We start from the raw sequence: 22,187 nt of genomic DNA on the forward strand, positions 1-22,187 counted from the left end.
AGGCTCTCTGCTCAGCGGGGAGCCTGCTTCCTCCTCTCTCTCTGCCTGCCTCTCTGCCTACTTGTGATCTCTGTCAAATAAATAAATAAAAATCTTAAAAAAAAAAAAAAAAGGCTAAGAGCACTGATATTTAATAAAATCCTTGAGTAAATTCCCTCATTTTCTGTGGTTCTCTGTTCCAGGTAGCCTGATGTCCCCTCTGAGGCTATTCCTGGAGATGGCAAGAAGGCAGAGGGCCAGAGCCACCAGAGACTGTGCTGAGAACATGCATAACCTGTAACCTGATTTTAATTTACTCTTGGTTTTTACCAAACTCTTAAACTTTAGTTTATGAAATAGGATCACAATTCCTTTCCCCAGTTCCTCTGGTGTGGGCAGCAGAAACACCGGTGCACCTTTCTGAACATTTGAAGGCTTGGACCTTTCTCCCAGCTCCAAACGTGGAGCTCCAGGCAGATGTGTCTTGGCAAAGCTTAACTGGCCAGCTTCTGACATGTGCCAGAGACTGAACCATTAGTGTCCAGTTTCTACCACGCACATTCACAGCCTGTATTTCGGACAGCTGAAGATGACTGGTCACGGGTACATTTGACAAAATCACTATTTTAAGAATTATTTCCTTGGCCACTGTTGGTGAAGAATGCCTAGAAACAGGCATGTGCAAAATGTTCTTTATCTTTATAACTTAAGTTAGGATTTTAAATAGTTATTTTTTAAAGATTTTATTTATTTATTTGACTGAAAGAGTGAGCAGGAGGGAGAAGGAGAGAGAACCTGAAGCAGACACTGTGCTGAGCACAGAGCCTGGTACAAGGGCTTGATCCCATGACTGCGAGATCACGACCTGAGCCGAAACTAAGAATTGGACACTTAACCAACCGAGCCACCCACGCGCCCCAAAACTTAGCATTTTAGGGGCGCCTGGGTGGCTCAGTGGGTTAAGCCGCTGCCTTCGGCTCAGGTCATGATCTCAGGGTCCTGGGATCGAGTCCCACATCGGGCTCTCTGCTCAGCGGGGGCCTGCTTCCTCCTCTCTCTCTCTGCTTGCCTCTCTGCCTGCTTGTGATCTCTCTCTGTCAAATAAATAAATAAAATCTTTAAAAAAAAAAAAAAAAACTTAGCATTTTAAACGGACTCTTGCTTTTCCCACTTTGCTCCTCTTATGTGGTAAAGCCAAAATGTCCTTTTTGACTTCTTCTTTTTAGTTAAATTGAATGTCTTCTGGTTTTCGTGCTGTTAATCCCATTTTAAAGATTCAAGGAATTTTATGTTCTTAAAAAAAAAGAAGGGAAAAAAAAGACCATATTGGACACATTCATCTTAGCAATCTCCAACAGAATGAGAAACCTGATCTGAATCTACTATTGATTTTTACCAGACTTTTAGATAGCTTTAGTTTATGACATAAGATCACAGTTCCTCTTCCCAGTTCCTAACAGCCAGACTGTTTCAAATTCCCAAGCTGGAAGTCCAAAACCTCATGCTGTACGATTTGAGTTAGTGTCTGCAGGCTTCCTCTGCAAGGGAGCCAGGATGACACCGGCGTTCTTCTCCTCACTCTCATAACTATACAAATCATGCTTTTCGATATATTCTCGGACAAGGTCTGGTACCAAGTAGCGAACACTCTGGCCCCTTCTGAGGGCTCGCCGGATCTTTGTGGATGAGATGTCGTTGGTGACCCATTCATTCACCAGGTGGATGTTGTTCCGGTGTTTCCACAGCGTGTCCGACTCGTAGATGAACTTCTGAGCATCATTTCCAGCCCGAGTAATACATATGAGCCCATAGTCTCCCACAATTTGGGTGATATCATCACTCTTCCACAGATTGGGAACAGCAAAGGACTCCAATAAATCTGCCCCACACAGCAACTTTATCTTGGGCACATCTGGGAAGAAGAAGAAAACACAGTTTCAGGGTCTGCTTGGCTAAAAATTCTCTGCATCAAAATGAACACAACAATGTGTCTTTCTGGCTACAGGGTTCATAGTTTTGATCAGAGTCAGACTCTCAAAAGAGCTCTAGGACACCACAGAAGTTAAGGACCACTGCAGGAGAAGTAAGCTCAAAATGCCTTTTCCTCTCTGTCCCCGCCCCTTCCCCCACAAAACCAACAACGGGTGTTTTCTGGGCACTCACACACACTGAATATGAAATGAACATACAAAGGGGGCTTGCTCAGCTCTAGAATCTTATCTACTCTAGTTGGTAAGTCTTGATGAAACAGACCTCTTGGTTTTGGCTCTAGCAATTTCTTTTGGCTAATATCTTGTCTTTGTTCAGCCCACTTCCTTTTCTGTCCGGGCCTTGCCGGCATAGGTGCGTTCTGCTGGTGATCACAGCTCCCAGCCTCCAGTTTCTCCTGATGGTGTCTATAAAACAACAAAGCAACAGAACATTTCTCTTCTCACAACATTCAACTAAAATTCTGTCTCTCTGGAGATGCCTGAGAGCCTCTGACCCAAAGTTAAAGCTGTGTGATATTAACAACCTTTAACCACAGGAACCCCTGATGGCTAACCAGTCACAATGAATGCTGACCAGTACCCAGTACTGCCAGATCATCATGGACGCTGGCCAGCGGTGCTGGGGACCGGCTACTGGGAAGAGAAAGCAAGGAGACCCTGGGAGCACAACAGATGGTGGCTATTATTATGCGAAGCTTTATGTGTGTGTCATAATAACAAGAGCTAACATCAGTTATTTATTATGTGCTAAGTACTACACTAAGTCCTCTGGATGAATCATTTGATTAAATCTTTTCAACAACCCATGCCATAAATATTATCGTTATTATTATTCCCACAGTGGACAGAACTGAAGGCTTAGAGTTGTAACTCAAGCTCTTGGTGGACTCCCGGGACATAGGAGTCATTCAATAACAATCTGATTGAGTGAATGGTTTGGTTATTATAAAGCAACTACTTTATGGTCCATTATTATGTCAGAATTATTATCCCCATTAAGAGAAGAGAACTCTAATTTGCCCAAGACCATTTTTTTTAAAGTAGGCTCCACCCCGAACATGGAGCCCAGTGTGGGGCTCGAACTCATGACTGTGCAATCAAGAGCCAAGCCGAGATAGAGAGTCAAGATGCTCAACCGATTGAGCCACCCAGGTGCCCCTGCCCAAGGCCATTTAGCTTATAAGTAGCAGAGCCAGTATCTGAGCCCCAGCAGACTGGTTCCAGAGCCCACACTCTTGACCACTGAAGGGTGTGGCTTGACCTAGTAATGGAGAACCACAAGGTCAAGGATGGGACAAGCGCCTGAAGCCTAAAAGGAAGGGACCACAGGCAGGACTTGTGTGTAGCTTTCTTCTGGAGTGGCAGCAGGAGGCCCACCGCGTTACAACTGCGAAGCTACCCAGGAAACATAAGCTACAGTTTGGGAAGCCAAGTGTGGGTCCTTTGTGCCCCTAACTCCCTCCCCTCTCGAGCAGCTGAGTGAATATGTAACGGACAGTGAGGCTGCTGTGGCAGCAGAGGGTGAAGGCTGGGTAAGGCGGGCATGCAGAAGCCTGGTGTCCGACGTGAGAACTGCTGTCCAGGAAGACAGCAGACTCTTTTCCCTGCCAAGCCTGAAGTCCCTCTTCCTAAGCGGCTGTGCTGCACAGCGTCTGCGGGCTCGGTGTCCAGTCCTGCCCTAAACACAGTTCTCAGAGGTCCTTGCGGTGTGTTCTCAATGTGACAGAGATTCTGCTGATGAGATCCACTCACAAGAAACTCAGAAGGAAGAAGGGAGGCAGACGCCATCTTTCTGAAGGCATGAGCGTGGTGGCCACACTCCATATTCCACTGTCCAACCTTAGGAGACCAGGACAGCAGCATTTGTGGCAGCAGAGGAAGGAACAGCTTCCTGAACGCTGACTGCAGCTGAGGCGGTATGACCTTGGAACAGACCCTACTTCCCTGCCACAAGCCCCTTGACGCTTCTGCACGAGCACCTAAATACCTGTCTGCTTTTGGGGCGCCTGGGTGGCTCAGTTGGTTGAGCATCTGACTCCTGATTCGGCTTGGGTCATGATCTCAGGGTTGGGGGCTCAAGCTCCACAGCTGGTTCTGTGTTCAGCGGGGACTCTCCCTCTGCTCCTCCCTCTCTCTCGCTCTCAAATAAACAAACAAACAAATAAATAAAATCTTTTAAAAAAGCAAAAACATGGGGTGCCTGGGTGGCTCAGTGGGTTAAGCCGCTGCCTTCGGCTCAGGTCATGATCTCAGGGTCCTGGGATCGAGTCCCGCATCGGGCTCTCTGCTCAGCAGGGAGCCTGCTTCCCTCTCTCTCTCTCTCTCTGCCTGCCTTTCTGTCTACTTGTGATCTCTCTCTGTCAAATAAATAAATTAAAAAAAATCTTAAAAAAAAAAAAAAAGCAAAAACAAAAAACACTCTGAGTGGTTCCTATTTCCTGTTGAAATCCTAACTGATATGCTTAGAACCAGAGGGCTCAGAACTCTAAGAGCAGACATTACACAGGAAGGTTTTTCAGAAAGCTCTCTGATACTCAAGATAATATTAAGCAATAATTAGGTGTCACTCACTGCAGTTTCTGAATCCTCACCTGGAACTGTTTCAAAGGCGTGAACACAGAGATCTGGGACAACCCCCCTATCTGGTCACGGAAACAGCACATAAAATCAGGGCCACCCATGACCAAGCACCATGGCTTCTCTCGCTTAAATTACCTGCCTCTCTCCTTTATACTCAAGAAGATAAACGACAGGGGCACCTGGGTGGCTCAGTGGTTGAGCCTCTGCCTTCGGCTCAGGTCATGATCTTGGGGTCCTGGGATCGAGTCCCGCATCGGGCTTTCCCGGCCGCGGGGAGCCTGCTTCCTCCTCTCTCTCTCTCTCTGCTTGCCTCTCTGCCTGCTTGTGATCTCTCTCGGTCAAATAAATAAAATCTAAAAAAAAAAAAAAGAAGAAGAAGATAAACGACAAAGTCTGAACGACTTTGTCTTTCTCGTCTGGGGCACAGACAGGCCACGCAGGCTTCTCTATATATCCTCTCTCGTAGAGATACACATAGTAACAAGCACGCAAACAGCTCAAAACATAGGAAAGGCATAAAGTCTAAGGAACCCCTGAGCTCTGCTGCTGTGCTCCACACCCAAGAAATAACCATAGTCCGGAAGCCCTCCCAATGCAAGTCAGTTTGCAAATCTCCATTTCACAAACACAGGCAGCACCAGAACATGGCAAAAAGTGCCCGACTCATCCCGCAGAACTGACAAAGCCGACTTCGCTGTGAATACCTTAGCACCTTAGCCGTCTCTACCCACTCCTTCTGAAGACTCTCCCAGGTGTCAACTTCCACCCATTCTGAATTCTTGGTGGCGAGTTCTGCCATGATAACTCGGTGGTGGGCAGAGATGAGTCCTTTCTTCTTATATGCATCGCCAACAGGAGAGATTATGCCTTTGATAACTCTGTATTTTCCTGGATGAAGAGTCAGATTTGATGTGAGGTGTAACAAGTTCGATTTTATGCACAGGAAATATTATCATCAATATGGTTTTATAACAGACCCCTCCTTTCCAAAACAGGGATTGTTTCATTCCTACATTCATTTATAAACGAGGTGAAACAGAACATAAAATTCACCATCTTAAGCGCACGGTTCAGGGGCATCAAGTACAGTCACGCTGCCATGAAGTCCTCACCACTGTCCGTCTCCAGAACTTTCTCATCTTCTCCAACTAAAACTCTGTCCCCACGAAACACTAACTCCCCATTCCCCACACAATGTACACTTTGATATTGCCAAGTTGCCTTGTCAAATGCCTTAATCGATTTGTACTGGCCGCCTATAGTGTATCTAAGAGCCCATTTCTCCCTAACGTCTCATAATTGACACTAACAAGTTTAAACATTTTTGTCAATGTGATGGGCAAAACAGATTTCATCTTTTTATCTTAGTCCCCTGATTATTAGGATTATTAGTGAGCGTGAGCCCCCATCCATCAATCTAGCAGCATACGAACGATCACTTATGTAACAAAACATACTACGTAAGGGAGGAAGTAAGTTTTCCTCAACCGTCCTCAGGTCCCTGGCTGGCTCCGAAAAACTGAACTGACAAAGACAGAAAAACAGGAAAAAATGTAGACATTTATTTAATAGAAGGTTTATGTGACATGGTGCCTTCGTCAGGAAATGAAGACCCCAAGAAACAGCTAAACCTGAGTGGTTTTATGCCAGGTTAGTGAAGAGTGGACCGGCCCCGAGACATGTGATAGGGCAGAGTACGAGGTCAAGTGCCGTAAACTTGGGGAAATTCAGCACGCTCCGTTAGTTTGGATTCTTCCCGGCATCCCTCTGCCCTTAGCAATAAGGACACTCCTCTGCTCCCAGAGTATGGAGGGCACCCCTCACATCAGGATTTTATGAGCTGCTTCAGGGGAGAATGGCAGGGAGGAGGTGAGAGGGACCTTCCTGATTCTGCCATTTTTTTCAAACTCCTTCAGCTTAAAATACCCAACACGCCAGAGCGCCGTATTTGGGGTAGTGCCCTGGCTACTGTTCCTACCTGTTCCATTCAGGTAGTCCTTGGCTAACTCAAATAGCCGGAGGTGCATGTTGGTGATAGGATTAAAGGAACCACAAGCAAGGAGAACCACTTCTGTCTTCTCTGAATTTTCCATGCTAAGAATTTGAAGTTGTTGATCTGAATGGAAAACTCTGACACTTTGCTTGTGGTCTGCAAAGGAAAAAGGAAAAAAGTTCAGTTCTAGGTCTTTGGACGTCTTTCCACCTTCCAAGTGGATGGACAAAACCCTATGGCTTCAATGACAAAGACAGCCCCATTCTCCACCCTTCCTTTTCAGGGTACATTTGCAGCTCCTGCTGTACAGGGATGGGATTTTCTTCCCCCTCTTTGTGACTTGCTTTGGACAAAACGATGTGGCAAACATGACAGTGTGCTGGTTTTGAGCCAGGCCTTTGAGGCTTTGCACAGCTCCACACTCTGCTGGACGCCTGCCTCTGCCATGAAAACAATCCCGGGCCAGCCTGCTGGACAATGACAGACTGCGCAGGAGAGAGCTTGGACTCCTGTTGACGGACAGCCAACCACACCAGCTATGTGGCGGGGGCCATCCGACACCGGCCAGACCACAGACGACACGCTCAGACACACAGGCAAGCCCTGGCGAGATCAGCCAAGCTGGGCTTACATCGACAAACCCACAAGCTGACCCTCCACTCATGAGCAAAAATGAATGTTCGTTCTTGCACGATGCCGAAGTTTTGTGATGCACAACTAAGGTCACAGTTAACTGATACAATGACATTATCAACTACCAAATAAACTGGACTCCCCAACAACCTGCCCTTCAAAACAGTGGCCTGGGGGCGCCTGGGTGGCTCAGTCAGTTGAGCGTTTGGTCATGATCCCAGGTCCTGGGACTCCAGAGTCCTGGGATAAAGTCCCATTTGGGCTCCCTGCTCAGCGGCGAGTCTACGTCTCCCTCTTCCCCTCCCTCTCCCCCTGCTCGTTCTCTCTCTCTCTCTAATAAATAAATTCTTTAAAAAAATATTAAGAATAAAATTAGGAATGCACTTCTTCATTGTTTCCTAGCATCCAACACTACTGTTGAAAGCCTAATGCCATTCTGACTCCTATTCCTGTTTTACATGATTTTTTTCTTTTTGGCAGGTTTGTGGGAGGTGCCCCAAAGTGGCATAATGTGGTATCTTTGTGGGGGTCTTTTTCATTCCTTGTGCTGGGAGTCAGTTGCAAGGGTTCAGAATACCACTCTGGCATGCGGATTTTTTTTTTTTTTAAGATTTTATTTACCCATTTGATAGAGATCACAAGCAGGCAGAGAGGCAGGCGGTGGTGGGGGAAACAGACTCCCTGCCGAGCAGAGAGCTCAATCCTGGCTCCATCCCAGGACCCTGAGATCATGACCTGAGCCAAAGGCAGAGGCTTAACCCACCGAGCCACCCAGGCGCCCCCATGCGGACTATTTTGACTGGAAGGCAGTTGAGACCCTGCAGGCTCAAGAGAAACTTTTGTCCCTCCCTTAATTACATTCAAGAATCTAAATTGGGGTCTTCCCCACAATAAGGGTCATTAGCAGATAAATTTGATCCGAGACCCATCCTTCCGTACGGCAGGACAACCCTCTAATGACCAAACACCCGCTCTTCTCGCTGCTCCGAGGCGCGGTCCTTTCCTCTGGAGTCGGAGACCCCCGCTCCCCTCTCCTTAGTGCAGAATGACATAATGTGCCTCATTCTGCCTGACTGTCTTCGGAATTTCCACGTCTCTGTGGATTCCCCATATGCACTCCATTAAATCTTATTTTCTCCACGTAATCTTTCTCGTGTCAATCTGATTCCTAGTTCCCTAAGCTAGAAAGGGCGGAGAGGGAAGGGACTCTTGCTCCCTGACACAATGAACCTATCCCTTGAAGTCAAACCACTCCGTTCCGGGTTATCTTTTTTGATCAACACTGCTTACTAACCATCAAAAAATAGTTTTGTTGTTATAAAGTTTTAAAAAATATTCTTACATATCCAAATGATGTTTCAAAGTAATTGTTCTGAGAGCTTATACACATAATCCCAGTGACGCCGAATTGCTGAAAGCAATTTTGGGAACTTTGGGGAATGACTTCTAGAGGTCAGAGTATTTGTATAATTAACATAGAACTACAGTAAATGGGAATAAACAAACAGTTGTAGGACACTTTTTGACATGTCAAGTGGTTTCACACACATGATCATTTAACCTTCACCATGCAAACACACAAAAATTTGGCCAAAGTCATTTAACTTGTTACAAAATTAAGCTACTGTTAGATATTTCATTTTTCCAGTTAATCTTCTACCATTGGACATTCTAATTTTTCAGTATTACAACATCTCAGAGAAAAAAAATGGGTTGAAAACAAGCTGGAAATTAAGACTATGCAACACCTTGCAGTGCACTTCTCAGACTGGCCAGTGCTCGGAAGACCCGTGTCAAGACCATTCATTTGTAGCACACTAGTGTTCAGACGCAAGTGCTAGGGTGACCAATGCACTTCTGCTCAGATTCTATGCCAGGAAGTGGCAGAACCAGGGCGAGCATCTCGGGTTCCTGACTCCTAGGCTCTCTCATCAAGAAGAAAAATGCAGGGGCACCTGGGTGGCTCAGTGGGTTAAGGCCTCGGCCTTCAGCTCAGGTCGTGATCTCAGGGTCCTGGGATCAAGCCCCGCATTGGGGGTCTCTGCTCAGCGGGGAGCCTGCTTCCCCCTGTCTCTCTGCCTGCCTCTTTGCCTACTTGTGATCTCTCTCTGTCAAATATTTAAAAAAAAAAAGAAGAAGAAGAAAAATGCAAGATACACTGAGTTGTGCAGAATGGAAATGAGCCCTCCTTGCTGAGGAGCTGAGGAATGTGAGGCATTGAGAACCCCTGAAGCTCTCTGAGCAATGGAATGACCACAGGATGGAACGACCACAGGGTTCTATATAAACAACCGCTTTAGAAAAATAAGAAGATGTGGGTATTTAAAACCTTCATTTGGGGGGCGCCTGGGTGGCTCAGATGGTTAAGTGTCTGCCTTCAGCTCAAGTCATGATCCCGGGGTCCTGGGATCGAGTCCCGCATTGGGCTCCTCCTCAGTAGGGAGGCGGTTTCTCTCCCTGCGTCTCTCATAAATGAATAAAATCTTAAAAAAAAAAACAACACAAAAAACCCTTTATTCAATTTTACCAACTTAACCAAATCACTTCATTATGTGTCTTGAGTCTCCTCATCTGTCACATAGAGACAATGACAACCAATTCCAGTTACTCTGAGAATTTACTCTGATCAATGGCAAAGTGCTTAGCATACTGCCTAGCAGAGTGTAAAAGTAAGTGCTAGCTGTTATTTGGGAGGAAAGTGACAATACTGATGATGGTGATGCTAGGGGATTACTTGGAAGGGGCAAAACAAGACAGAAAAAGGCCAGTTGAAAGTCATGAGTGCCAGGTACCTGGGTGGCTCAGTTGGTTGGGCATCTGCCTTCAGCTCAGATCATGATCCCAGGGTCCTGGGATCGAGTCCCGCATCGGGCTCCTGCTCAGTGGGTAGCCTGCTTCTCCCTGCTCCTGTCCTCTCACTATCTCTGTCTCACTCTCTCCAATAAATAAAATCTTAAAAAAAAAAAGTCATGAGTGCCTTAATTTAAGTAGACAGTGAGAATGGAAATAAGAAATATTTATTCAATAAACATTTGAGGTCTTCTCCCAACAAAGCATATTGGTAGGGATCAGGGGGACACTAATGTTGTTAAGAAACAAAGGACAGAAAGGTCAGTAATGTTCCATACAGATTTTTTTTTTTTAAGTGTTGATTCGTAGGAATAATGTCCTACCTTTCAATTATCGGCCTAAGGATGATGCCAGGGATCACTTGAGGCTCGTTCCCATGCCTCCCATTCCTATCCCCCAATTCCATACAAAGTGCCTATGGTATTACAGGGTGGTGGTAAATACATCTCCAAGAGTATTCTAGGCCCGCAGGGAAACCAGGGTAACTGGCCAGCCCCGCCCACCTCAAGTTTCAGGCACCACTCCTCTCTGCCACCTCCCTGCCCACCCCAGGATATTGAGCTGTGAGCAGCAAGGACAATAAAGCTAAGAACAGGAGGTATGGGTCCCCAAGGGAGCTGCCTGCTGTTCAGGAAGGACAGAACAAAGAGCTTGGAGCCCTTCCCTAACCTTAGGGATGCACTCAGGTTTCCAGGACCTCCCCAGCGGCTCCGGGAAGCTGATCGCTCAGCTAAAGAAAGGCTTTTTCCCTGGTCACATTCACAACGCATCTCAAATATCCAGCTCGGTTCTATTAATTCCCCGTGAATGCAGCCAACTTGAGCTTGGACCTTCAAAACCACAGAAGAATTAAGCTACAGTGAGCGTCCATCGTAGCTGAAAACCACTTCCTCTGGGTCACTGCAGGGTACCAGAGTAGTTGCACTGGGAAGGGGAACAAGCTGGGGACAGATGGGTGAAGAAGTGGTTTGGGAGCTCTAACAGGGCTGCTCTGGATCCTGAGCCTTGCTCCAGGTGCACAACGACTAGCGTCCCCATGATTCACTTCTGTCTGGCCCACACGGCGTATCGCCTGCACTGCTGGCTGCCAAGATCGTACCGGCTCAGGCTGTAAGTGTCCCTCCCCAGCTTGCGATGACAAACAGCCCATTTCTTAATGAGACAGTCTCAATGTTTAACTAAAATTTATTTTCAATTTTTAAATCATTTTATAAAAAACTGAAGTATAGGGGCGCCTGGGTGGCTCAGTGGGTTAAGCCGCTGCCTTCGGCTCAGGTCATGATCCCAGGTCCTGGGTTCGAGCCCCACATCGGGCTTTCTGCTCAGCAGGGAGCCTGCTTCCTCCTCTCTCTCTGCCTGCCTCTCTGCCTACTTGTGATTTCTCTCTGTCAAATAAATAAATAAAATCTTAAAAAAAAAAAACTGAAGTATATTTGACATAATAATTACTGACTTTAAATTTTAAAAACTGACACGTAGGGGCACCTGGGTGGCTCAGTGGATTAAGCCGCTGCCTTCGGCTCAGGTCATGATCTCAGGGTCCTGGGATTGAGTCCCGAATTGGGCTCTCTGCTCAGCAGGGTGCCTGCTTCCCTCTCTCTCTCTCTGCCTGCCTCTCCATCTACTTGTGATCTCTCTCTGTCAAATAAATAAATAAAATCTTAAAAAAAAAAAAAAGAAAAACTGACACGTAAACATTAATGGAACATTGTGTAAACATTAAGCCAGTTTTTAAAATGTTAGCATTTAAAAAAAAGTTAACTGTCTTTTCTTGTCATCTCATAAATGCTCAATATGATTAAATCTATGTTGGCTGACTGTTAAAATAATGTGATTGACTTGACAACTGATCGGAATTTATACCCTGAAAAGATACTATTCCTTCTAAAATAGTCACATTAAGCCTATAACTATATCCTAGTAATAACAATGCGTCATTGCCAGTCCAGGAGTATATTTTTAAATTTTTTGGTGTGTGTGTGTGCTTTCAGTGGAGATAAATCTTTGTGTTTGGAGGGTAGATTTGATTTCTACAAATACCCTAAGGTCTTTCAGTGCTAAACCTGATTAATAAAATAATCAAGGTAAATAATACAGTTTACGGTGAAAAGAACTTATTAGTTATTGTGGAAGATTTTCTTATATGCATGGAAACTATGTACACGTAATCTCAGAAGAATTTCAAAAATGAGCAGAAACAGCAGCCTTCATGTGGTTGTATAAGCTGTGGTAGGTTGGGTTTACTCTGAGTCATGCTCAGTGCGACCCGTCTGACCAGAGACAGAGCAAGCACAGTGCAGAGGTGTGGTTAGGACTCTCGGCCCTGGTTCATAGGTCTAGCTCGGTCGCTTCTCGCTACCTGTCCTTGGACAAGACGCTTCACCATTCTGAGTCTTGGTTTCCTCATTAATAAAATGGGGAACCACAGTCCCCACCTCATAGCGTTTTGCGCATATTTTTAAAAAGATGTTATTTATTCATTTATTGAGAGAGAGGAAAGAGACCAAGCGTGGGGTCGGGGGGAACAGAGGGCGACGGACAGAACCTCAAGCAGGCTCCCGGCTGAGCACGAAAGCTGACATGGGGCTCAATCTCGAGGCTCTGAGATCACGACCGGAGCCGAAACCAAGAGTTGGATGCCCAACTGAGCCACCCAGGTGCTCTGGATTTTATGCACATTAAATGAGAAAGTGAATAAAAAATGTTTGACACATTTGTCTATGAATGGTGAGTATTAACTTTTACTATTACCTGAGGGTTGTCTTATAGGATTAACTGACAGTCATGGTAAAGGAACGGAGGTTAAAGGTTCCTAAGAAACCAAGGACACCTGGGTGGCTCGGTTGGTTAAGCATCTGCCTTCAGCTCAGGTCATGGTCTTAGGGTCCTGGGGTCGAGCCCTGCATCAGACTCCCTGCTCAGCAGGGAGCCGGCTTCTCCCTCCCCCTCTGCTGCTCCACCAGCTTATGCGCTCACTCTCTCTCTCTGACAAATAAATAAAATCTTTAAAAAAAAAAGATTCCTAAGAGACCAGTATCAACAGCACCTGGTGCACAGCAGGAGCTTAATGACCAGCAGCTACCATTCGCAGGGCCGTATGATTAGACATAATTTGCTCTAATGGGATGATCGCAAGTCATCTTTATTGTGTTTAAAACTTTACTTCCACTGTTTGATGTAACGTTATGAAACAGAACCTAAATTTTTTTTTAACATTTTATTTATTTGAGAGAGTGAGCAAGAGAGAAAGCACAAGCTGGGGGGAGAGGCAGAGAGAGGGGGGAAGCAGGCTCCCCACTAAGCAGGGAGCCCGATGCAGGGCTCGATCCCAGGACCCTGAGATCATGACCTGAGCTGAAGGCAGACACTTAGCTGACTGAGCCACCCAGATGCCCCCAAAATTTGGTTTCTTTAAGCCATTCTATCACTGAAGAAAAAATGTAAATTGTAACTCCGTCTGTCCCATGCAGACAAGTGACCGTGTTCTTGTTTGGGACCACCGCTCTGGGCCTCCAGTTGTTTGTTCTGCTAAGGTAAGCTCTCTCACCAGCTAACCCCATTACCTGACAGCTCGGCATGACTGTCTTACCTCTGGAGATGGCTGGGGTGTGCTCAGAGATTCCCGCTCCATGTCTAACCGCAGCCTGCCCCATTGTTTTTGCCCCTATTGTCAATGGTAGTCACCTGCTTCACCTCTTTGAAAAGTCAATGCCAAAAGGATACTGGGGAATAGGGCAGGCTGAGTTTGACTTAACACAATTTCTTCTGGTACAATAGCCATTAAATGGAAGAAAATGAAGGCACCAATGTTTCAAACCTTGGATGCCCTAGAGACCAGTCCTGGCAGCCTCGCATGAGCTAACGTCTGCAGGGCTGAGAGTGACACAGGCATATGTGACCAGGTTATGACTTGATACGTTATTTCAGATTCTATGAAGGACGTTAGTCTTGGCAGAAAGAGTCAGCTAATAGTTGGACAAATGAAGCAAATGCCATTTGATACATTCAAAATAAAAAAATTGCAGCTCTAAAAATGTGGAAATCCCTGGGCGCCTGGGTGGCTCAGTGGGTTAAGCCGCTGCCTTCGGCTCAGGTCATGATCTCAGGGTCCTGGGATCGAGTCCCGCATCGGGCTCTCTGCTCAGCAGGGAGCCTGCTTCCCTCTCTCTCTCTCTCTGCCTGCCTCTCTGTCTACTTGTGATCTCTGTCTGTCAAATAAAAAAAAAAATCTTTAAAAATGTGGAAATCCTAAAACAATCTGAAAACCAAGAATCCACATGACAAGAAAGGGAAACTGTGACACTCACTGTAATTAGCCTAATTTAAACATGCCCACATCTGTTCTAGGAGTTTTGTGTGCAGTAAGGCCTATTTCCTTACTCCAAAAGGCCAGAATTTCCACAAGATATTTTTCTCACAAAAATATCCAGTTAATATGAATCTGAGAGATGGTAAGCATCATTTGTGCGACTGTAAATATGAACAACTCTTCATATCACTTGTGGGCTGGTTTTGCACTATTAACTTACAGTTATGGTAAAGGAACCAAGGTTCTTTTTTTTTTTTTTAAAGATTTTATTTATTTATTTGACAGACAGAGATCACAAGTAAGCAGAGAGGCAGGCAGAGAGGGAGAAGGAAGCAGGCTCCCTGCTGAGCAGAGAGCCCAATGTGGGGCTCGATCTCAGGACCCCGGGATCATGACCTGAGCTGAAGGCAGAGGCTTTAACCCAATGAGCCATCCAGACACCCCAGGAACCAAGGTTCTTAAATGAGTTGCCTGGAGCCAAATGAACCTCAGGCCAGAATCAGGATAAGAATTCAATGGTTAGTGCCTCCTGGTACTGTGCTTAGAGGGCGAATTTCTTCTAACAATTGATAAATTAATGTATGACCCAGTGTATTGATTTCAGGCCCACATCTTCCCGATACTGCAGGCAACCTCTCCTTACCAACTTGGTTGGCAATATCATCTTTACTTTCTTCACAATTGGTAAGTAGGCATTTATCAAGCATGTACTAAGTGCTTATTATTTGCCAGACATTGACAAAACAAAACTGGGTTAATATAGGACTTCCCACTCTTCTGGAGCTCAGACTGAAACTTAAGAAAAAATTCACATTTAAAATTCAGGTGAAGGAAATTTTTTATAAGTACCTTAGTAACTGTTTTGGTTGTCCTAAAATTTAAGTATGAGGGGGTGCCTGGGTGGCTCAGTGGGTTGAGCCATTGCCTTTGGCTCAGGTCGCGATCTCAGGGTCCTGGGATTGAGCACCACATCGGGCTCCCCGCTAAGCAGGAAGCCTGCTTCTCCCTCTCTCACTTTCCCCTGCTTGTGTTCCCTCTCTCACGGTGTCTCTCTGTGTCAAATAAATAAAATCTTTAAAAATAAATAAATAAATAAATGAAATAAAATCAAATAAGGGAATCGTGAAAAAAGGAGTCAGTTGTTTTTCTTCTTAAAGATTTTATTTATTTATTTGACAGAGAGAGAGAGAGCACAAGCAGGGTGAGTGGCAGAGGGAGAAGGCTCCCCCCTGAGCAGGGAGCCCGATGTAGGGCTCAACACCAGGACGCTGGGATCATGACCTGAGCCGAAGGCAGACGTCCAACTGACTGAGCCACCCAGGCGCCCTGCACTCGGTGTTCTTATCACCAGCAATGCCAATAATAAGAACACAACCCATGTCAAAGGAAAACCTTAGCCTGGCAAGGTTTTGAGCATCTGTGTCCCACGGGAGGGAAGCGAGGAAACATCCTCTGTTTGATTTGCATTCAAGAATGTATTTCTGAGATAATCACATTCAGAAAACAGACAGTTCTGCTCTCCTTCTAGGTTTCACTGTGCTGCTTACGCATATGGAACCAGTCCCGCAGGCACTGGAGAAGATGTTTGCTGTATTTGGTGTGGGATCCTTTGGTGAAGGAGCCTGTACCGTGGTGTTAACAGTTGTGGCAACTGACTGTGTGTGTTTTTATTTAAAAAAAAAATTTTTTTTTAAGATTTTGTTTACTTATTTGTCAGAGAGAGAGAACAGCAGGCAGAAGGAGAAGCAGGCTCCCCGCTGAGCAAGGAGCTCGATGCTGGACTTGATCCCAGGATGCTGGGACCATGAACTCAGCCACCCAGGCACCCTGTGTGTGTTTTTAAATACTGAATTTCTCAAGGGCTCACCTTAATCTGAAAGCATGTCTGTATATAATAAACCATTAGTCTTCAATATTTATTTTCTCCTCACACTAAAAATAGAGATATGTAGATGCAGAATTCCTAATTAGACACGTCACAGTTAAAACATATCATCAGGGGGCACCTGGGTGGCTCGGTGGGTTAAAGCCTCTGCCTTCAGCTCAGGTTGTGATCCCGGGGTCCTGGGATCGGGCCCCGCATCAGGCTTTCTAGCTCAGCAGGGAGCCTGCTTCCCTTCCTCTCTCTCTGCCAGCCTCTCTGCCTACTTGTGATCTCTGTCAAATAAATAAATAAAATCTTTAAAAAAAAAAAAAAGAGAGAGAGAGGGGGAGGAAGAGAAAAGATAAGCCATCAATCAACAGTGGAAGTGCTGGCCTGCACACGGCGCGGCGAGCAGGAAGCCTTCCATCTCTTGCTAAGCTGGTGCCACTGTTTAAATCCTTTGGCAAAAAAGTTGTAAATATAGGTTCCAACCAAAGACAAGTATTTCTCACAGTGCTTTTTCTTCCCGAATACAGGAAAAAACAACCCCTGAACTTTACTACTTGTCTGTGCTGCTGTCAGTGAGCAGCTTGGTTTCTGCACGTAAGCAAACTTCCCAAGTAGCCTCTCCTTGTCAAAGGCTTCGAGGAAGCCCTTGCTCAGCTCGAGCTGTCACAGTGCAAGGGAAGCCTGGTTCCTCCTAAAGCAAGAGCTTCACGAAGCAAAGGAGTAAAAAGCCATCCTTTTCACAGGATTTCCAACCCATTTAATTAGATCCCGTGCTTCATCCCACAGTGCTTTTCTCTACCCTGGCACTGAGCTGGCTGGTTAGCATGGCCTGCACACCACCAGACACTAAACCAATGGTCTGACGCTGGCATGTGAGCCCTCCGGTCTCCTGCCTCACACAGATGGCTCCAGCAGGTGAGCCTGTCCCAGCAGCTGCCACCTGACCGCGGCCGGCAAGCAGGAGCTCATCTCCTACCCTGCTGCTCTGGAGTGAGATGGTCAGCTGACATCAGAGCTACGAAAACAGGAAGCACACCAAAACCAGTCATCTAAAAGAAAGTTGTCTTGAAGTATCGATTAGCACTGACAACGGATAAAAAGGAACAGTTCAACCCAAATCACCAGACTGACATCACAACCGAATTCACCTCACATAAAGACACTCTATTAAATACTTTCAAGATCGTGACATTGACTTTCTGAACCTCTGTTTTTGTTTTGTGAAACTATTACCGTCAGCTGGATGGATAAGCACTGAGAAGGAAGAAGTAAAATACAGATCTTAGTAATGAACAAAGGTTTAGGTTTAATTTTAGGAGGACACAGGGATTCAGATGGTGTATTCAAACAATTCGTTCTTTAAAAATGTAGTGGGAAATTTTAGAGTAAGAATAACCACAATCTCCTCTACATGGGTGACACAATCTTCTGCATCAGGACAGTCAAAGTTGTCCAGAGAAAATAACTAAGTGACCCACATAATGTTTGTCTTCTTTTCCTGTGAGGTAGTTTAAGTAGGAGCTAGGTCATCACAGATGCTCTTAACGTTTTGAGGAAGTGAAGACAACTCTATTTCTTGAGGAAAAGAACTATCTGTTGGCAGGAAGGTCACATTCAATATAAACATCTCCCAACACATCACCTGGGTGGCTCAGCCGGTTAAGTGTTGAACTCTTGGTTTCGGCTCAGGTCATGATCTCAGGGTCATAAGATGGAGCCCCATGTCGGGCTCCCCACTCAGCACAGAGTCTGCTTGGATTTCTCTCTCCCTCTCTCTCTGCCCCTCCCCACTGTGTACTCCCTCTTTCAAGTAAAAAAATCTTTTAAAATAAATTAATTAAATTTTAAAAAATTCTCCAGACTCTCTGAGAATTCCCTGGCTGGCTCAGTTCGTAGTCCTTGAAACTCTTGATCTCTGGGTTGTGAGTTCAAGCCCCACATTGGGCATAGAGCTTATGTTTCAAAATAAATTAGACAGGGGCGCCTGGGTGGCTCAGTGGGTTAAAGGGCTCTGCCTTCGGCTCAGGTCATGATCCCAGGGTCCTGGGATCAAGCCCAACATCGGGCTCTCTGCTCAGCAAGGAGCCTGCTCTCCCCTCTCTCTCTCTGCCTGCCTCTCTGCCTACTTGTGATCTCTGTCTGTCAAATAAATAAATAAAATCTTTAAAAAATAAAATAAATAAAAATAAATAAATTAAATAAATTAATGAAAAGCACATATACCCCAGAAACAAATGAAATATGCTAACTAGCTGGAATTTAAATAAAAACTTGGGAGGGGCCCCCAGGGGGCTCAGTCAGTTAAGTAACCAACTTTTTTTTTCTTTAAGATTTTATTTATTTAGGGGCACCTGGGAGGCTCAGTGGGTTAAGCCTCTGCCTTCAGCTCGGGTCATGATCTCAGGGTCCTTGGATTGAGCCCTGCATCAGGCTCTCTGCTCAGCAGGGGCCCACTTCCCCCTCTCTCCCTCTGCCTACTTGTGATCTCTGTCAAATAAATAAATATCAGCAAGAGAGGGAACACAAGCAGGGGGAAGTGGCGCCCCTTATGATCTTCTTTTTTTAAAAGAAGATTTTATTTGAGAGAGAGAGAGAAACCGCATGCGCGTGGACAGACACACATACGCACATGGGCGCAGACAGATGCACATGCACATGAGTGGGGGTGCGGGGACCGGACTTCTCTGATCCGGCTCTGCTGGATCCTAGGACCCTGAGAACATGACCTGAGACAAAGTCAGATACTTAACTGAGGGAGCCACCCAAGCACCCCCTCCCCACTTTTTTAAAGTTTGTTTGTTTATTTTAGTAATCTCCACACTGAATGTGGGGCTCAAACTCACAACCTTAAGATCAAGAGACGATGTCTTTCTCACTGAGGCAGCCAGGCACCCATATCATCCCTTTTTCAAACAAACATGAGAAAACTAAAGCTGAAAGAGATTGATCAACTTGCTCAAGATCTCATAGTTCGTGTAACAACCTTGACACTAAAATTCAAGGTCATGGTACAAGCTATGTACTGGTAGCCATTTAAAAGAAGTCTGCATGCTCAGAGAGCCTTGGGCTCACGGGCTTCCTGTTAGCCACTCAAGCTTCATCTGCCCCAGCATTTTCCTTACCTAGCTGGAGCAACCTGCACTCTCTGGGCTCCCATTCCAAGTCCAAGTCTAAACGTCCTAAAATCCTCCAGCAGCCGAGTAGCGTTGATCTGGTTTGCCAGTTACGACTCCCAGCTCTGAAGTTATCTCCCCCGGTGCTCTCTCCTGTGACTACTTACTTAACATGTTATTCCTATTTTCCCAGTTTTTCCTCTTCTTTCCCCATACCCCTTCAGAGCCTGGATTCTGTCTCTGTTTGACAACTGGAACCCAAACCAATTTCTCTTACTTCTTTTTTTTTTTTTTTTAAAGATTTTATTTATCCACTTGATAGAGATCACAAGTAGGCAGAGAGGCAGGCAGAGACAGAGGAGGAAGCAGGCTCCCTGCCAAGCAGAGAGTCCGACGTGGGGCTCGATCCCAGGATCCTGAGATCATGACCGGAGCTGAAGGCAGAGGCTCTAACCCACTGAGCCACCCAGGCGCCCCCAATTTCTCTTACTTCTGCACTAGGAATATTTTTCATGATCCATTAACTCTAAACAAGAACCCAAGGGGCACCCCCAGCATAGAAGCGCTGAATTGGATCAAAGCACTGAGAAAGAGCCGGCAAACAGAATGCGTGGGTCCGGTAAGGCCTGTCCTCCACAGCTCCTATGCCTGCACACGCTAAACCAACCCAAACGCCTGAACAGGACATCACATTATCCTCAGAATCAGCGGAAGGAGAGGCGCCTGGGTGGATCCGACGACTGAGAGTCTGCCTTCAGCTCAGGTCATGATCTCAGGGTCCTGGGATCCAGCCCGCATCCATCCGGCTCCCTGCTCAGCGGGGAGTCTGCTTCTCTCTCTGCTCCTCCCCCTGCTTGCACTCTCTTTGTCTCTCTCTCTCAAATAAATAAATAAAATCTTTTTTTTTTTTAAATCAGGGGGAGCACACAGTGAGCAAATGTCTATTTAGCAAGTTCTTCCAGTGGTGAAACAAGTGTATTTTTTCCGTTTTGTTTGGCACTGACCCTATTTGTCACTGAGAGTTCTGCATTACTCAAAGCGACGCGACAGCAAAAAAAAAAAAAAAAAAAAGGGACAGCTTACTTTCACAAAGGAGAAGCTGCGAACCCGAGGCGTTCTGCAAGGTACCGGAACTATTTCAACCGTGACAACGGTTTCTCCAAGTTGGATTGCCGCAGCAGTCTCACCTCCAAACTGTAACTGAAAAACAGCGTTTTGGTAAGAAGTCCGAAACCCTACAATGAGAACTGGCAGAAGTCATTCTTCTTTTTTTTTTTTTTTCTTTTTTAAAGATTTTATTTATTTGACAGAGACATACACAGTGAGAGCAAAACACAGGCAGGGGGAGTGGGACAGGGAGAAGCAGGCTCCCCGCCGAGCAGGAAGCCCGATGTGGGGGCTCGATCCCAGGACCCCGGGATCATGACCTGAGCCCAAGGCAGACACTTAATGACTGGGCCACCCAGGCGCCCCCCCCCCCCCGCAGAAGTCCTTCTTTCTGGCGGACCGTCCCCCAGGGTAACTCTAGCTGGAAACCTGTCTGGGGTGGCTGGAATCGAATTGGCCCGAAAGCCCACGTTCTCTGAAACAATTCTGCCGTCAACCCAGAGGTTGACCCGGAGGCTCGGGACTCAAGGAGCGGGACCGGGAACAGCTGGGGAAACGGCTGCCGCCCCGGTTCTCAGTAGCTTAAAAAGCGCTGCCCGGCCGACAGCCCGCAGGGTCCTCAAGGGCCGTGAGGGTCCAAGCGCTTCCAGGAAAGGGCACTTGGTCTTCACGGATTTGGAAAGCCGGATTTCCCAGGAGAGAGAAGTCTTTCAGAAAATGGAACACTTCCTCTTCCGCCCCTTCCCCCCTCCGCCACGCTCAAGAAACCTCTAGAAAGGATTTTTTTTTTCCCTCCAAGGGGAATCACCTGTTCAGAGGACAGAGGGAAAATTACCGAGGTTCCGGCTCCACAGAAAGTTGGAAAGAATGAAGGCGCAAGACTCCTGCCCAAACTGGAATATGACCTCGCCTCGGGGACCGTTATATCCGCCCCTCCAAGACTCCACCACGTTAGACTCCCTCAAGTTCGCGACAGAGAGTCCTGCGCTGACTCCCCTAGAGAATGGTTTCTCAGCGGTCTTAGCCAGGAGGCTTACCACGTTCTCAGGGTCCACCCGCCCGAAGACCTCCGGGAGACGACCCGCGGCCCGGACGCCGGACTAGGGAACACCCATGGCTGCACCCTCATTGGCTGCTGGAGGCCGGAAGTGCATGCGTCCGCCGGAAGTGCTCCGACTGTGAGCGTCCGCCGGGCCAGGACCCTCAGGTAGGCGGGGCCCCTGGCCCCGATCTCTGGGACCAAGGCGGTGGCGCAGGCGGAGGGGGGACCCTGAGGGCCCAAAGGGGTTGTCCGGGTTCGGGTCTGGGAGGTCCGCAAGAGTTTCGGGGGTGGGGGTTCATGGCGACCTCTGGTGGCAGCCGGGGCCTAGTCGAGCGCGGCCGCCGCAGGACCCAGGTGCCGGAGCTCCAAGTTCCGCCATGGACACAGGGTTTGGGGTGGTGGCCGGAGCTGCTCGGTGTCGCGTCCCGATGGTTGAGGTCCGTAGCTGCTCACGTCCAGCCGGGAAAACGTGTGCTCTCCGCCCTCTTCTTACCCGGGCTTCTGGCTTTGACAGCCGCGCTGCGGACACGTGGAGGTGCAGGGTTTTCCTCGGGAGCCCCCGCAGCCTCGCTAGGGGACACCTCCGCAAGGATGCCCTGCCCGACGCGCCCTCGAGAGAGAAAACGGCGTCCGTCCCTCCTCGCCCCCCTCCGCCATCCCCCATGGTGTCTTCCTAGAAAGAGAAGGGTGCGTGTCGCACGCACGCTGCTCGGGGGG

At 47.0% G+C, this 22,187-nt stretch overlaps 1 protein-coding gene across 6 annotated transcripts; it reads right to left on the reverse strand.

Moving 5' to 3' along the window:
• Positions 1–1,007: 1,007 nt before the first annotated feature.
• Positions 1,008–21,570, reverse strand: NMNAT1 (nicotinamide nucleotide adenylyltransferase 1). Of its 6 annotated transcripts, none has more exons than XM_047724617.1 (6): positions 21,466–21,570; positions 20,405–20,521; positions 6,529–6,699; positions 5,255–5,438; positions 2,233–2,375; positions 1,009–1,891 (listed from the first exon to the last, which is right to left on the reverse strand). In XM_047724617.1, exons 3-6 carry the CDS (start codon positions 6,641–6,643, stop codon positions 1,479–1,481), a joined length of 855 nt encoding a protein of 284 aa, XP_047580573.1. In that variant the 5' UTR covers positions 6,644–6,699; positions 20,405–20,521; positions 21,466–21,570; the 3' UTR covers positions 1,009–1,478. The 6 variants fall into 6 exon arrangements, with proteins under 6 accessions (XP_047580575.1, XP_047580573.1, XP_047580569.1 ...); XM_047724613.1 differs by having other exon boundaries at positions 20,405–20,556; positions 21,466–21,564; XM_047724618.1 differs by lacking the exon at positions 21,466–21,570 and adding an exon at positions 21,264–21,450.
• Between the last annotated feature and the right edge of the window lie 617 nt (positions 21,571–22,187).

Source organism: Lutra lutra, chromosome 4 (genome assembly GCF_902655055.1).
Source record: "Lutra lutra chromosome 4, mLutLut1.2, whole genome shotgun sequence".
Lineage (NCBI taxonomy): Eukaryota > Metazoa > Chordata > Mammalia > Carnivora > Mustelidae > Lutra > Lutra lutra.